Raw genomic sequence first — 16,863 nt, 5'->3', positions numbered from 1 at the left:
CACAGGGTGTGTCAAGCATGGTGACCTCTCAGGTACTTATTTACATAATGGGAAAATGATATCTAGGGCTGCAGCATTTCCCGACTCTAGGGCACTATTCACAATGTATTCTATGTTGTGCACTGGGGGTGCTATTTACATGGAATACAAATCCTTTGGGTGTGTGCAAAAGAGATCTGGTACAGAATCTAACTCAATGAACTTTCTCAGGGTCAAATGATATAAAATATGGGAAGTACTTGGCACACTCTTTGGCATAAAGTATATACTCAAAGAAACTCTCTTTTAGAATTGGTGAGAAGTTAGTAAAATTGTTAAAAGTTGAGATGAGAAGCAGAGAAAAGACAAGTGACATATGTCCTGGGAAAAGATTATGTGAAAGATTTCAAGAAGCTTACTTCTCAAGTTGGTATAAAAATTTTATTTTTTGTTAAGTAGCCTAAAAATTGGCTCAATGATACTTCTGTGTGTCTTATAAGTGAATGCAAATACTTAGTTATTGAAAGTTATTCTGTATTTGTATAAATAGCTGAATATAATCCCATTACTTTCTGTGACTCTTATGACAAAATTTGGAAGATATAGTTCCTAACTTAAAAGTCCTAAACTATTTGAAATGTTTGTTTTAGCTGATTCCAGAAATCTCCTCCTTGACTTGGTTTACCACTATTGTGCCTTTGGTCCTGGTGATAACTATGACAGCTGTCAAAGATGCCACAGATGACTATGTGAGTATTTGCTTTTGAGCATTTTTGAGGTCTCAATTTCAACTGTGACCTCTCAAAGACAAAAAATTGGGATCCATTTGGAATTTTTGAATGGAGCTCTTTTGATCAGTACTAAATAAAACTCTTTTTGTATTGCTTTAGTGACTAATACAGATGTCATAGAACCAGAGCCTGTTTATGATAAAAGCAAGAGGGCTTGAATAATTAGACTTACTCCCTCATTTTACAGATGAAGAAACCAAGGACTCTAAAGAATAGTGATTTGCTAATGATTATACAATCAATTAATTGTAAGACCAGAATTAGAACACAAACTTGCTTCTACCCAGTGAAGTATTATTTATCCTATATAATATGTCTTTCTCTAAGCTTTAGCAATTTGTAGATGTTAGGTACTCTCACATCTTATGCTCATAATAGCATGAGTTGAAAATCAAATCACTTCAGAAGTCAGGCAATTAATGTAAACAAGTGAAGTCTAAAACAATAGAGAATTTTGAAGTCTGCATAAGCTAAGGGAGGTCATTAAAACACAAAGCTTTAAAACATGGTCTTGTACAAACCAAATATTCTAAATGTAGAAAAGTTTATATCTCACCCTGGGTGCCCTAGTCTCAATACAGATGTCTGTATCCCAATGACTTATGTATTTATATTCCTAGCCTAGGCTTCTCCTGTGAACTCATACCTATATTTCCTATTGTCTATTTTTAACTTATCTATGTCTTTAAAGTGGGTGTCTTGTAGATGGCATATAACTAGGTAATGATTTTTTATACAGCCTGAAAATCTTTTTAAATAAATTTTATTTATTTGACAGAGAGACAGCAAGAGAGGGGACACAAATAGGGGGAGTGGGAGAGAGAGAAGCAAGCACCCCATGGAGCAGGGGGATGTGGGGCTCCATCCCATGACTCTGAGCCAAAGGCAGATGCTTAACTACTGAGCCATGCAGGCAACTCTGAATGTTTAACCCATTTACATTTAATGTGAATATCATTATGATTAGGTTTAAATCTATCATCTTGTTTCTGCTTTCTTTATGTCTCATTGGTTCTTTGTTCCATTTTTTTTTCTTTTAGACTGAGTATTTTTGTGAATCCTTCTTATCTTTATTACTGGCTTTGTAGAACAGTAGTGGTTCTGGGTTTTAACTTACAGTCTACCTGAATTGGTTTGGCTTTGGAACACTGGCCTTTATGCAGACCCCTCTGTGCTAAGCTATATGGGAGATGCAAAAATAAAATATACACAGAACCTGAAATATAAGCTTAAAATCCAGCAAGAGAAGATGAGACATGGACATGAATAACAATAATGTGATGTTAAAAATTCATGAGTCATAATTAAAAAACAAAGCACCTTCATTCTTTGTGGGAAGAAGATGCCATTCAAAGACTAGTTGGTAGTGGAGGTGGAGTGTGTGAAAGAGAATTAGGGAGGCTTCAGGGAGATTGTGGGAACCCCTCCCTACTGAGAGGGTTGAGTATGGGAAAGTGAGATAGGGAGATTTGTACTTATCAAGTTGGTTCATATGATCCTTTTTCATGTACAATTTTTTGATAAATCAACAATTTGATGTGACTCATTTGAAAATTATCCATGTATATAATGTATTTGTCTTTGTATACCATGTTTCTGTAGGACAGATAAGATATGACTCTCTTCATTTTTAATGAAGTGCCTCATGTATTTCATGGTTCATATTGTGACTATAACCTTTGAGGCAGGATTTTTAACACATAGGACCTGTTCATACTAATGAATCATGTCACTTAAAAGTGGTAATTTTGGAATTTATTCATTCCTGTGAGGTTGCCATTGTTCAAAGTACATTGAAACTCTTCATACAGAATTGCCTTCATGATCAGTGTACAAGGTACAGAAGAAAGCCAATCTAGTAATTTTGTGTTCACCCAGCTTTGGAAACAAATGCCATTTCTCAGCCCCTAAAAACACATTTACCTTACCTGCTTTCTAAGAGAAGATTTTGCATATTTCCAAGCATAAGACATCCCTTCATGTCTTTTCTAAGGGTAAATAGCTCCATCTTCAAAAAATAAGGTGACATTTCAAAGAATGCTCTGAGTAGTTCTAGGAGACACAATTTTAATAACGACTTCAGTAAGGACAACTTTGGAGTAAATGTGTGTCTTTTCCACAATATCTGATCTTTCAGGGAAATAGTATTTATTTAGATGCTTGAGTTTCTACATATTCGCTTTAAATGTCTTATTTGATATAGTCACGCTTAATGGTAGAGCAAAATGGTAGAGTAGGAAGAACATGGACTTGGAAGAAAGACACTTTAACCTGCTATGTTCTAACACTATTATATGAGTAAAACCACTTCTCTGAATCCTTCCTTGTCTGTATCTTGTGGCTAATGACACCAGAACTGTTGGAAGGAGAAAATGAGATGCTGTGTATAAAGCACTTTGCACAAGCCTGTCTCATAATGGGTATGCAATCAATGCTAGTCCTCTGCTCCCTTCTAAGGATGGAGTTCCTCTGCTGTTCCTCTCTATCCTTTCATATCTGTTTTTAGAGTAGAAATTGTCAAGAAGAGTCAGCCTGGGCATGAGACAACCATTTCTAGTCCTACCAGATTCTGTTTCAATACCAAGACTTCTTGGCAAAATCTGAACTGAAGTGAGAGTGGCTTATTTTGAGGTCCAGAGAATAGGCAGCTCAGCTTTCAGGGGATGAACTAATCGGTCCTTTTCTATGATTCCGAGCTAGTCAATTTTGGGGTTTATTTCCAGGTTAGATAGAGATGCAACTAAATACTAAATCTCCTTTTGTCTCTACTGTGGTTAATTCTTGAATATGCTTTTTTTTCTGATAATATGTATGGGTTCAATAACCAGATATATTTATCAGTCAGGGTCTTGGCAGGAAAGAGATGTCACTCTGAAATGAGTAAGGTTGGAGAAAGATTAATAACAAAGGTACTATTTACAAAAGAAAAGTTGTCAAAGAAAAGCACATAGTTTAGCAACATGGAAGGCAACACTACTTTTCTGTCTGAATGGGCAATGGGAGGAAGCAATTACCTGTATCTGACTTCTCATGACAGCTGGTGCTGCCTTCAAGCTAACTCAGCTTGAAAGAAGCCAGGGTGCGGGGAGATACTCCATTTCACTCTCCTCTGGTTACTCTCATCTTCTGCCAGAACAGACTATTGGCCAAATCAAACCAGGAGCCAGAGGGTAAGGACCTATAGGTTAGCTTCCCATAACAAGGCAGAGTGGAGAAGGTGGAGTGTGGATAAAGGAACAAACGCAGACAAAATAATAATTCTGTTGTTCTATTGGGAAGGAGAAATTTGCTTGCCAAGGATGGACTGAGTTAATTTAGTTCTGTACTGATATTATAAATGTTTTCATGTTAGAAAATGCTAAGTATTATATTTTTCCTAATAATATCCACTGACTTATACTTGGCCATCAGGGTAATTACATACACTAGGCATAGCATTGTAGAGAGACTGGGATAGGTTTGGGAAGGAAATTGAATAAGAGAAGGACTGGTTGAAACATTTTACATATTGTGATATAACATTTTGAATTTTTTAAATGAAAATGCACTAATTTTGATGGTAGTCTTATTTGAATGGCTGTTAATTTATGAGTTTAATAGAGTGCTCATAATACTTGGGTTCTTCTAAGCAGTCTATGATGGTTACATTACTGGAATGTACAATAAGAAATGGTATCACTTGGCCATAAAAAAACAAATCCATACCAAATGTGGTTCGGTATTTCAATTTGAGTTTTATTTTAAGTACTCAGTGTTTCATAAGATTACTGTTAACAATTAGAATTTCTGGAGAATAAAAATATATGTTATTACAAGTAGCTTAGTGGTTTCAAAGAAATCCATGAAAAAGAATGACTGATGTTTCAATGAAGTATTGAGCACATATGTGAGAGAAAAGGAAGGCTCCTTTCCTTGTTGAAAATCTCAAAATGTATAGTTTTCTCTGGAACTGTGTGGCAGAGTAAAGAGCATATTGTCATCTTAGAAGCATTTAAAAATGTTTGGGAATTAGAAGAGCATGTGGCTAGACTTGTTCCATTGGTTACCCCCAAGGTTTGTGAGAAGGGTATTGATTCAGATTTAGAACACATGGAGCTGGGTTCCAGGTAAGCATAAACTTTGCCAATTTTGGATTGATGGTGATATTGTCCAAACAGATGATCTCAAAGTATTTTTAGTGCTCCTATTTGTGCTGATAAAGTATGATTAAATATGTTTTTTCACAAACATTTTGACTTTCAGTTTCGCCATAAGAGTGATAACCAAGTGAATAATCGGCTATCTGAGGTGCTCATCGACAGCAAGTAAGAAATAAATTCTTTGGGTTATTTTTAAGTTTTCTGGGACCACAAAACAAGTCTTAACATTTGGTGGTTTTCTCTTTTAATTAAGTACATGTTACTTTTCCCTTTCAATTTGTTAACAATTACAACATAAGTCAATTTTATCTTCATTTCTTGTTTGTGCTACTCATTCAACTTCCAATCCCTATGAAGTTTTGTGGAACACAGACATATAACTATCACTTCATTTTTTAGATCTACTACTACTTAAAATTGGCACTTATGCTATGTCTTGTATATAGATGACATCTCATAAGTATTAACTTATTTAATTAGTAAATTTCTGGGAAATATTGATAAGAGACTTTGACACAGTACTGTATCAAGTGATAGTGATAAGAATCTTTCATTTATTTGATAGTTGAATTTAGAATGAATTATCCACCATAACACAGATTTTCATTACTTTTAAATTGATAAATATTTATGAGAATGATTCTTGAATTTGAAATTCTTTAAAACATGTCTTTACACACATAATTAATAATTATATATAAATTATATATATATAAACACAATAAAAGTTAGGAAAAGTAAATTTCAAACCTTTATTCCATTGTTTCTTACTCTTTGTCCCTTTTCTGCTAATAATAACATGACAAAGTAAACTTAAAATATACTTCATTCTGGCAGTCAATCACATTTGCTGATGATTTTGAATCATTTGGATACTATGAAGAATACAGTTTTTAAAGGGAATATCATAAAATGAATTAATCATATGGGATGGGAAATTTCAAGAAATGATAAAGATATCAAGAGGGATTAGGTATAATCTAGACAGTAATTGGTAGGATTGAAATATTAGTCTCTTTCTGTAACTAAAATGTTGACTGATCGCTAATAACATAATGAATACATACATTTCTGTATTTGCTTGTTTTAGAAAATAGCATTAAATGCATAATGAAGTAAAATGATCATACTTTGAAATTATAGTGGTAAAGACAGAGCCTCTGAAATTGTGATTCCTGTGTGACATGGATAAGCCATAAAGATGCCTGGAACCATGTAGTTCATTTCCAGTGTTAGCAGGTTTTTAATTGTTGCCACTGTAGTATGGTGTTTAAAAGCATGAGTTTTGTGCTCAGAGGGACTTTGAGGATGAGTTTAGTCTTGACCCTAAATAATTCTGTAGTCTAGAGCAAGTTTCTAAGAGATGGTGAATCTTTGTAAGCTAATGTGGTGTGTGGCTTTGAGCTGTGCTGTTGCATATCTGGACTTTCTCAAGTCTTATGGCTCTGTGTATTAGATATGCCATTAATATGATATGACTAATTCCCCAAGGAACATTTGATAATAAATCTTATTCCTTTCAAGTATCATCTCATACAAAGTATGTTTAAAATATGTACAATTACATAATGGATTTGAAGTAATGGCCCTAGCATATCTTTTTTTTTTTTCGTTTTTGTTTTTGTTTTTTATTTATTTTCAGCATAACAGTATTCATTATTTTTGCACCACACCCAGTGCTCTGTGCAATCCCTGCCCTCTATAATACCCACCACCTGGTACTATGTCCCTCAAATTACCAGTTAAATCTTGTGATGATACCTGGATACTGATAGATATTGGGGCCTCTACTTGGAGGCCATGATATTAACCTAGGCACTTATATATTCAGAAATTTGTTGATTATATGCCTTCCACACATGCTATCATTATCATTATTGTTAGAAGCAGTGTTAGTGTTACTTTCTTGTGGTTTCATTTAGCTTTCCATTGAGTCCTTATGAAGCAGCACCTCTTTGTAATTCAGTATGGTATAATGCTTTGAGATGTATTGTTGCTGATCTATAAAGTTTAAAGGGAGAAACTCGTATCATTGAGTATGAAATGTTCTTTAGGATTCAGTAGGAAATCAGGCAAGATTTTTGGTTTTTTAAGATTACCCATTACTGTGAGCTCCTCTAGGACAGGGGTCATCTCTTGAACACATCTGTGTTCCTTGAGCCTAGCATGATGTTTATTTAATTTTCGAACTGAGCAGTAACAACTTCTGAAAGAACAATCTTCCAGAGGAGCTTGATGTGTCTAATTTTGCTGAGTTCCATCATTGGCCAATTACAGTGGCTGGAGTGGTGGTCTTTGTACTGTGTACTCAGGTTATGGAGACTGGCTTTCTACTTTTTAGATTTTGAAAAATTGGAGCGATCAGCTGGGCTCAGATCTGAGATGATCCCAGGGAGCTTAGAGTCCTCCCTTGGAGGTGATGGTTGCAGAGGATACTGTTGGGGTTCTGCCTAGATCTCCACTGTCTTCTATGCTCATCTCCAGCTTCTCTGTGCATTGCTCCTAAGTGCTTGCATTTGTTGTTTTCTTCAAGCAGTGCCCTTGAGTTACAGGAGCCAAAGTCTGATAGGTACAAGACTATAGAAGAGCAGTGCCCCTGCCTCAAGTTGAGCAAGCTCTGAGGTTAGTTTGTACTCTTAAGCACTCCTTGAGATCAGACAGAGGATGGGACTTTGTCTACAGTCACACCCTGTGTGGCTTTTTCCCTCCCTTGCCAGTTTCTCCTGGAAGTACATCCCTAATGAATCATTTGCACACGAATCCTTATCTCAGGATCTGATTCTAGGGAACCTGAAGTGAAACAGCAGTTAACATGTACTAGATCCTATTGCAATGCTAATGGAAAATATTAGGAAATGCTTTTGGGTCTATCCTTGGCACCTGTGGGTCCTGATCCAGGAATGATGTAAGATGCCTGGAGTGCAGAAGAGAAGCCCAGGTATTGCCAGAGTTGAGTGTCATAGTAGGGTGGGTACAGCCAGGTGCCTGTGGCCTCCTTTGGCAGGAGTCTTGGACTTGGGAGGCGTCCTCATTCTCATGGTCGACATATTTGAGAGGAAGGAGGTGGGATGAAAGCACCAGTCAGGAAATCTGGCTCCATGTCAGTGATCACTGTTTGACTTTGAGCTATTAATTTTCCTTCTAGGCTGTAGTTCTCTCTTCTGCTGTGCTCAGAAGTGATGAAGGTGGGCAGCTACATTCAGATTCAATACATATTTATTGTGCAACTACCATGTGGGAGCTCTAGGGCTTCTCCATTTAACTTTCATTAAAAAACAAAAACAAAAACCCAAGGTGTGGGTAATAGTGCTCCATTCTAGAGATGAAGAGATTAAGGTCCTGAAAGGGAGTGACTTGTTCAGGGTCCCATGGAAGTAAGAGCCTAAATTAGAATTCTTCCCATTCATAAGTGATGTGTAAGTGTGGACTACACTATTTATTTTGTATTTGAAGGGCTTTGTATACAATTGTAGGAATATAAACATAATTACATAATATAGATGTAGTTTATCTGTAAGTAGTATATATTTGTATTATACACATTACTCATCTATGTTCTTAGCATTGTGTAAGCTGTAATGCTAAGCACTGTAAACCTAAGTCACAAAATAAGAGCGATAAGACCCTTCCTTTTATAACCTTTTCAATTTTTTTTGTTTTGTTACTCATTTTCCTTTCAGAGTAGCACCAGTCTTCTGTATTTGAAATCTGTTATGTGAAAGTGCTTAAGAGATACATGTTGTATTAGCCTTTAACAAAATTTACTGACTTTAGTTTTAAAACTAAGTAGAGGTGGCATGATTCTGTATTGTAGAAATTAATGGGACTGCTGAATAGGAAGTGCACATTTTTGTACCAGGCTATGAGATACAGTAGCCCCCCATTTCCCTGCACTTTAGCTTTCCGTGGCTTCAGTTACCTGTGCTTAACCATGGTCTGGAAGCAGGTGATCCCCCTTCTGACATATCATCAGAAGGTCAGTAGTAGCCTAATGCTACATCACAGTGCCTATGGCATTTATTTCACTTCCTCTCATCATGTAGGCATTGTATCATCTCATCCCATCACAAGAAGAAGGGTGGGTTCAATAGGATATTTTGAGAGAGAGAGAGACTGCCGCTTCCAGTCGGCGACGGGAGAAGAATTAGGCACAAACAAGGTAGCCGCAAGAGACTGGGAGCAGGGGACAACAGTCGAAAAGGACGGCTGCCATGAGCAACTCCACAGTCTCACTTTTATTGGATAGAAAACAATAGCCAACAGAAGGATCGGTGAAGGTCAAACGTTAGTCACGTCTTGCAGGCAAGCAAGAAGGAGGATAAAGTTTATAGTTAACCAAGCACATTCAAAGGACTCAGCTAACTAACAAGGAGCACTTCTGGGAAGAGAAAAGAGCGATAATGGAAAAGGGAAGCAGGCGGTTTTCCTTCCGCCCTGCGTGGGGCCGGGCGTTCCCGGCTGCCCGGCTTCGGTGAAGGGGCGGCCTTCTGCCCTGAGCGAGCCGGGCATCCCCAGCTGCCCAGCTTCACGGTCATACATCGTCCTTCTCCCCACAGACCTGTTGCCAGTATATGTATTTCTTAAGGCCATATCTAAATGTGCTTGGTAACTAATAAAATCCTCCAGGGGTTACAGTTTAAGTAACAAATTGTTCCGAGGGGCAGCAGCAAGAGACCATATTCATGTCACTTTTATTAAGCGTACTGTTATAATTGTTCTATTTTATTAGTTATTGTTATTAGTCTCTTACTGTGCCTAATTTATAAATTAAACTTTATTGTATATAGGTATGTATAGGAAAAAACATAGTACAGGGTTTGGTACTCTCTGTGGTTTTAGGCATCCTCTGCGGGTCTCGGAATGTGTCCCTTGCAGAGAAAGGGGGACTACTGTACCATTTGCTAATGGCAGTATGAACACCAGTAGCTATCTCAGTGTTTCTTGAGAGGGTGTCTCAAGTTGTGCTAACATTCTTGACCAGACTGAGAGAACTGGGCAGGTGAGGGGCAATGCGAGGGTTTGTGATAGTCCCTTCAGAGGTCATCTAATCTGATGCCCTTCAACCTGGACTGCACGTTGTATCAGAGCCCCAGAGAAAGCCCAGCTTAATTAGATGAGGGTCTTGGAGTTGAGATCCCAGTGTTTTTTAAGTTTCCAAGGTGATTTTATGCATGTAGAGTTGAGAACTCCTAATTGAAGCCATCCCTATGTCCATATATGTATCTTTATTTCTATATTTCTTTAATTTTAAAAGATATCCAAGGAAGGGAATTATGTTAGTTTTTAAAATGGTAAATATCCTTACATAGAAATTTCTATGTAAACATCCTTACATAGAAATAATTCTGTTATGCTCCTAGGTTAAATTTATTCCTAGGTATTTTATTATTTTGGTAGAATTATAAATGGGACAGTTTTCTTAATTTATCTTTCTGCTACTTCATTGTTAGTATATAAGAGTGCAACAGATTTCTGTACATTTATTTTGTATCCTTCAACTTTACTGAATTCATTTATCAGTTCTAGTTTTCTGGTAGAGTTGAGGGTTTGTTACATATAGTATCATGTCATCTGCAAATCGTGAAAATTTTACTTCTTCCTCATCATTTTAGATGCCTTTCCTTTTTGTTGCCTGATTGCTGTAGCTTGGAGTTGTAGTACTATGTTGAATAAAAATGGTGAGAGTGGACATCCTTGTCTTGTTCCTGACCTTAAGGGAAAAGCTCTCAGTTAAAAAAAATTTTTTTTTGAATGTGATTACTAGAAAATTTGAAAATTACTTAACGTGGCTCACATTTGTGGCTGGCATTCTGTTTTGAATGACATTGCTTTAGTACACCACCTTTGGATACCTGTGAGAGAACTCAGCAGAGAAGAAAATGAACTCTGTGCTACCAGCCTAGTCTGATTCTCAGCCCAAGATTCCCTGTGAGATCTTATAGGCTGCCAGGATTATGGTTTGTGTCACCATTAACAAATAGGCTCAGTATCACTTTTTCTTAACACTTTATTTCTTTGACCTCTTCTGAACTTATACTTTTGCATTAGAGCAATGTGGGTTCAGATGCTGCAGTGAGAGTACCCTTTCAGACTGGAATTTTCCTTGACCCCTCTAGATTTTAAATGGCTCTGGACCATCAACTTTTTGTGCATCACATTCCATTTTATACTTTCTTGAGCTTCAGTAAATTTTGTTAAGTCTATCAGGCCCTTTCATAGAAACACACATCAATCTTATACAGTCTTTTTTCTATTTCTTTGGAAACTGTGTGTATTTATAGGGAAGAATAGAGACTTTCTCTTACTACTGCTAAGCATTGTCTCTGAACTAACTATTCCAGTCTGGTAATCCGAGCTGCTGCATAACTGTGAAAACAAATTTCAGTAGGAAAAAATTTTCTTCTTGTTTAATCAACTTTTCTAGTTTGATTGAGTGATGACTCCCATTTGATGCTAGAATTGAAAATTTTGTTTCATTTTTTTCCTTTAGTAGATAGTCTTTTTTTTTTTCTGTTATGAAAATAACATATGTCCATTAAGAGAAATTTGAAAAATAAGAAATAGTAGAAGGAAGAAAATAATATCCATACTTCTAATTATCTTACTATTTTGTTTTTCCTTATTGTCTTTTCTTCTATGCCAAGATTTCTTATAATTGTGTGTGTATATCCTTCTGTTTTCACTTCACATCATATCATTACCATTTTCCCAATGTCTTTAGTACAGTCATTATACACATCATTTAAAAAAATTTTTTTTTAAATTTCTTTTCAGTGTACCAGAATTCATTGTTTATGCACCACACCCAGTGCTCCATGCAATACCTGTCCTCCATAATACTCACCACCAGGCTCACCCAACTTCCCACCCACCACCCCTTCAAGACCCTCAGATTGTTTTTAGAGTCCATAGTCTCTCACGGTTCATCTCCCCCTCCAATTTCCCTCAATTCCCTTCTCCTCTCCATCTCCCCATGTCCTCCATGTTATTTCTTATGCTCCACAAATAAGTGAAGCCATATGATAATTGACTCTCTCTGCTTGACTTATTTCACTCAGCATAATCTCTTCCAGTCCCTCCACATTGATACAAAAGTTGGGTATTTGTCCTTTCTGATGGAGGCATAATACTCCATAGTGTATATGGACCACATCTTTCTTACCCATTTGTCTGTTGAAGGGCATCTTGGTTCTTTCCACAGTTTGGTAACTGTGGCCATTGCTGCTATGAACATTGGGGTACAGGTGGCCCTTCTTTTCACTACATCTGTATCTTTGGGGTAAATACCCAGTAGTGCATTTGCAGGGTCATAGGGTAGCTCTATATTTAATTTCTTAAGGAATCTCCACACTGTTTTCCAAAGTGGCTGCACCAACTTGCATTCCCACCAACAGTGTAATGGGGTTCCCCTTTCTCCACATCCTCTCCAACACTTGTTGTTTACTGTCTTGTTAATTTTGGCCATTCTATCTGGTGTAAGTTGGTATCTCAATGTGGTTTTGATTTGAATCTCCCTGATGGCTCGAACATTTTTTCATGTGTCTGATAGCCATTTGTATGTCTTGATTGGAGAAGTGTCTGTTCATGTCTTCTGCCCATTTTTTGACATGATTATCTGTTTTGTATACACATCATTTTTAAGAGCTGTATAATATTTGGTTGACTGCATGTCTCATAATTCAAATAATCCATTTTCCTTTTGCTTGATATTTAGTCCGTTTTTAATTTTAAACTATGATTTCTTGATCTTTCTGAATTGATCCCTTTTCCGTAAGACTGATTTATGAAACTCAGCTAGGATGATTACATGAATACATTATTTCGTATGTGAAGTAATGAGAGCCTGAAGCATTATTCCTCAGTCCTCTGACAATTTTATCATGCTTTATCAGAGCATTCAGGAACTAAGTGTGCATAGGACTGGGTTGAACATATTGACTGAATCCTGGGAGGTTTCACTTCTATCAAACATGATTGTTTCCGGAGTGGGTGGCTGTCACACCATCACCACCAAGTTCCAAGTTTATCTCTTCTTAGCACAACATGAAAATAAAACAAAAAACACGTTTTACTTTAAAAAATGTATTAGTTACTGGGACTTGGGTGGCTTAGTTGGTCAATCATCTGACTAGGCTGGGGCTGTGATCTGAGATCAGCTCTGCTCCCATTCCTACTTCCTCTGCCCTCCCCCTGGCCTGTGCATGCGCTCTCTCGCTCTCTCTTTCTCTTTTTCTCTCTCACATAAAATATAAAAAAATGGATTTGTGACACATGTAAATCCACAAGCATCAATAATTTGAAACAGTTCGAGTATAAGTTTTATATTACAATTACTAGCTCTATAGTGCTCATATTTTAAGTACATCTATCAGTTCTGAACTGCAGATCTCCTGGAGAAAATTGGGGCAGTGATACAAAAGTGTGGTTAGCAGATCCTTCAGACAGCCGTGAAGGAACTCTTCCCTTCTTTGTCCTGCCAGATTAGAGGTATATGAACAGAATAGTCAAAAGATCTATCATTTGCTGCTGAATTCTTGAAAAAAAAAAAAAAAAACTTACCCAGAAGAGGGAGACTTCATATATGGTATTCCCCTTTGCTAGATTTGATTCCAAATGTCAGTCTTGAGTAAGAGTGGGTTATTGTTCTTATTAAATATGCTTTCTTTTTCTCCTTGGGCACTTGCAATAAAAAAGTTGTTCAACTTAATGAGCCTGAAGGGGACACATATGTAGGGCGTCTGTGTTTCTTTTAAGTGGAAGAGAGGTTCTGGGATTCTGCTGATCCCATTGGAGGGTCAATATGCCTTGCACTGAGTTACCTCCTCCTCTTCATCTGGGTTTGTGGGCTTGAAACTGGAGTAGAGACTTCTGTAGTTAAGCACAGGCAAAACACAAACTCTGATTTAATGTCCAGCTTACCCAGAAAATTTATATGTTATGATGGTACTATTAGATGTAGGGGACAGCTGTTTAGGGTGTGCATATTTAAAAGGAAAATTTGAGACAAAAGTCTTGATTCTTTTTTTAAACAATGTTAATAAAACACACCATTATGGGTTTAAATAACAGTGAGTTCAAAAGCAAGCTAATAGGAGTAGTCTTGATACTTTTTGGATTCAATGGAAGGGAATGAAAAATTAACTTAATTTTTAGCTCATGCTACTACCTCACAGTAAAAGTGTTTCAAAAATAGTTTCACCCTCAATTTCTGTTTCTTAAGTCTTGGATTGATAATTTCTTGGGAAGTTTCTGTGTTTTGCAGATGGAAGGCCACGAATCTGTGACATTGTTATAGTTCTTATAAATGTTCTTCCATTGTAATAAATTATTATATTGTATGAATGTAATATTTTAAAGTGGTGGATTTCTAAACGATGACCATTTCCCCAAATGAGCTTCATCTTGAAATAATAGGAAATTATAACACTTTCAAAACTCTGCACATGAGTTTTCGGTGGCATCCCCTAATTTCTTTTAAAGTTGATGTAACCCAGATGTTTGCTGCTCCCTTTGCCTTCTCTTAATGCTCCCTCAGAGACCTCCTCTGCCCCTTTCTCCAGAAAGGCATCAGAGAGTAAGGTAAAGTTGACTGAAGATTTGGGGGGGGGGGTAGAAATTAGCAAGTTTATTTTACACACCCCACAGCTAACAATGTGAAATCCTAGTTTAACATTTTCTCATAGTTCTTCTTTGCTGCTGGCCTTTGTCATCTCCCCTTCCCCCATTCAGTGTTCAGTGTCGTTGGCTCCAGTCTCTTCTCTCAGTGTCTGGGGCCCCTGATATTTATCTCTCTTTTATTACTCAAAGTGTTTTGGTTCTTCCTTGGCTCTGAACTCAAACTTGTCATAGCTGCTTATCAAAATAGAAGAGCCTTCTGTAACTAGGACCCACTTATCTTAGATAATAATGAAAATAAAAAATACATCAAACTCTATGTAACATTTAAAGCTTGATTCTCTCTCTTTTAAAAAACAGACTCTGAAAAACAATCTGAAGGTTTTGAAGGGGCGGGGGGTGGGAGGTCGGGGTACCAGGTGGTGGGTATTATAGAGGGCACAGATTGCATGGAGCAATGGGTGTGGTACAAAAATAATGAATACTCTTATGCTGAAAATAAATTAAAAAAAAAAGAAAAAAACCCCAACCAAACAAAAACAGGCTTATACATCTCTTCTCAGTTGTCATAGGATTTCTTTTGAAAAAACAAACCTACACCTAAGTCACAAAGGCATTAGAATTGTTAGAACATTAACTTTAATAAGGCAAAGTTTTCTTAAGATCTTAAAATCTGAAAGCCAAATGAGATCATAGTATTATAATGAGTAAATTTGGTTTTCATCAGAGCCCACAGGTTGTTTATACCAAACCAAACAAATGTTAATAACATTCTCAATTGACTATTTATCATTAATTAACTATACATACATTTCTACTATAGTGGCATTTTCTTTAGAGCTCCTGAGATAATCTCAATGGATTAATTTCTTCCATGTACTTTAGATTGGTATACTATCTGTCTGTTGCGGGTGTAGAATTAAGAAAACTTGGGGCACCTAGGCGGTTCAGTGGGTTGAGCCTCTGCCTTTGGCTCGGGTCATGATCTCAGGGTCCTGGGATCCAGCCCCACATTGGGCTCTGCTCAGCAGGGAGCCTGCTTCCCCCTTTCTGCCTGCCTCTCTGCCTTCTTGTGATCTCTCTCTCTCTCTGTCAAATAAATAAGTAAAATCTTTTAAAAAGAGAATTAAGAAAACTCAAGACTGTAAGTAAAATACCGAAATTACTTTTGATTCTGTCACCCAGACCAGAGCAAACTACAATGTTATCACTCCCTTTCTTCTTCCATCTTTGCTTTTTCCTCTCTACTCCTCTACACAATATTAATTTCAAAATACTTGAGATTATATTATATCCTGTTGTGGTGGTTTGAAGCTACCCCTTCCCCCATACGTCCCCTGGAAACTGTGAATGATCTTTTTAGAAAAATGGGTTTTGCACATATAATTACAGTCTTGAGATGAGATTATCCTGGTAATCCAGTCATAAGTGTCTTCCTAAGAGAAGAAAAGGAAGATGGATACACAGAAAAGATTAATGTGAAGATGGAGGCAGAGATAGGAGTCAAGGAATGCCTAAAGCTACCAGGAGCTGAGAGAGAGGCCTTTCCTAGATTTTCTGGAGGAAGCACCACCCTGCTGACACCATGGTTTTGGACTTCCAGCCTGTAAAACTGTGAGAGGATAAAGTTTTGCTGTTTTAAGCCACCTAGTTTGTGGTAATCTGTTAGAACAGATCTAGGAAAATAATACTGAGTTGTTTTTAGCTTTTAATTGAGAGATTCTGTATTTGATCACTTGTTCATTCTTTCACTGAGTACACATTAAATGCCCGTTATGTGTCAGGCAAAATGCTATATGCTGGGGATGCAGAGTTAAATAAGACAATTTCTGCTTCAAATATAATATAATCATACATAGATGGTATGCAGCAAGTTTATTTCTAACATTGCCAGGATGCTTTCACGTTTCACTGTTTTTGCCGGTAGGTAAGATAAGTGAGAAAAATGACTCATTTTATTAGGATGTCCAACTTCCAGAAATTCTTTTCAGTACACAGACTCTGTAGATAGAGCTATGCCAGGTGGTAGAAAGCCTTGGTAGAATTTGGGAAGCTGTTTGGAAATTGTGTCTTAAAGCTGTAAGTCAGGGAACATTGGACTACCTTTATTTATTTATTTATTTATTTATTTTTAAAGATTTTATTTATTTATTTGACAGAGATCACAAGTAGGCAGAGGAGCAGGCAGAGCGAAAGAGGAGGAAACAGGCTCCCTGCTGAGCAGAGAGCCTGATGTGGGGCTTGATCCCAGGACCCTGGGATCATGACCTGAGCTGAAGGCAGAGGCTTTAACCCACTGAGCCACCCAGGCACCCCTGGACTACCTTTAAACTTGAGTA

At 37.1% G+C, this 16,863-nt stretch overlaps 1 protein-coding gene across 9 annotated transcripts in view; it reads left to right on the top strand.

Moving 5' to 3' along the window:
• ATP8B4 (ATPase phospholipid transporting 8B4 (putative)) overlaps positions 1–16,863 on the top strand; it is a 268,272-nt gene that overhangs the window by 78,553 nt on the left and 172,856 nt on the right. For all 9 annotated transcript variants that reach the window (XM_032343690.1, XM_032343682.1, XM_032343688.1 and 6 more), the window contains 2 exons: positions 630–728; positions 5,013–5,074. In XM_032343690.1, coding sequence (XP_032199581.1) covers positions 630–728; positions 5,013–5,074 — 161 coding nt within the window. The remainder of the gene's footprint in view (positions 1–629; positions 729–5,012; positions 5,075–16,863) is intronic.

This window comes from Mustela erminea, chromosome 5 (genome assembly GCF_009829155.1).
Source record: "Mustela erminea isolate mMusErm1 chromosome 5, mMusErm1.Pri, whole genome shotgun sequence".
In the NCBI taxonomy this organism is placed as follows: domain Eukaryota; kingdom Metazoa; phylum Chordata; class Mammalia; order Carnivora; family Mustelidae; genus Mustela; species Mustela erminea.
Note: the sequence above shows the minus strand (reverse complement) of the source record. Positions and strands in the feature narration are given on the sequence as shown.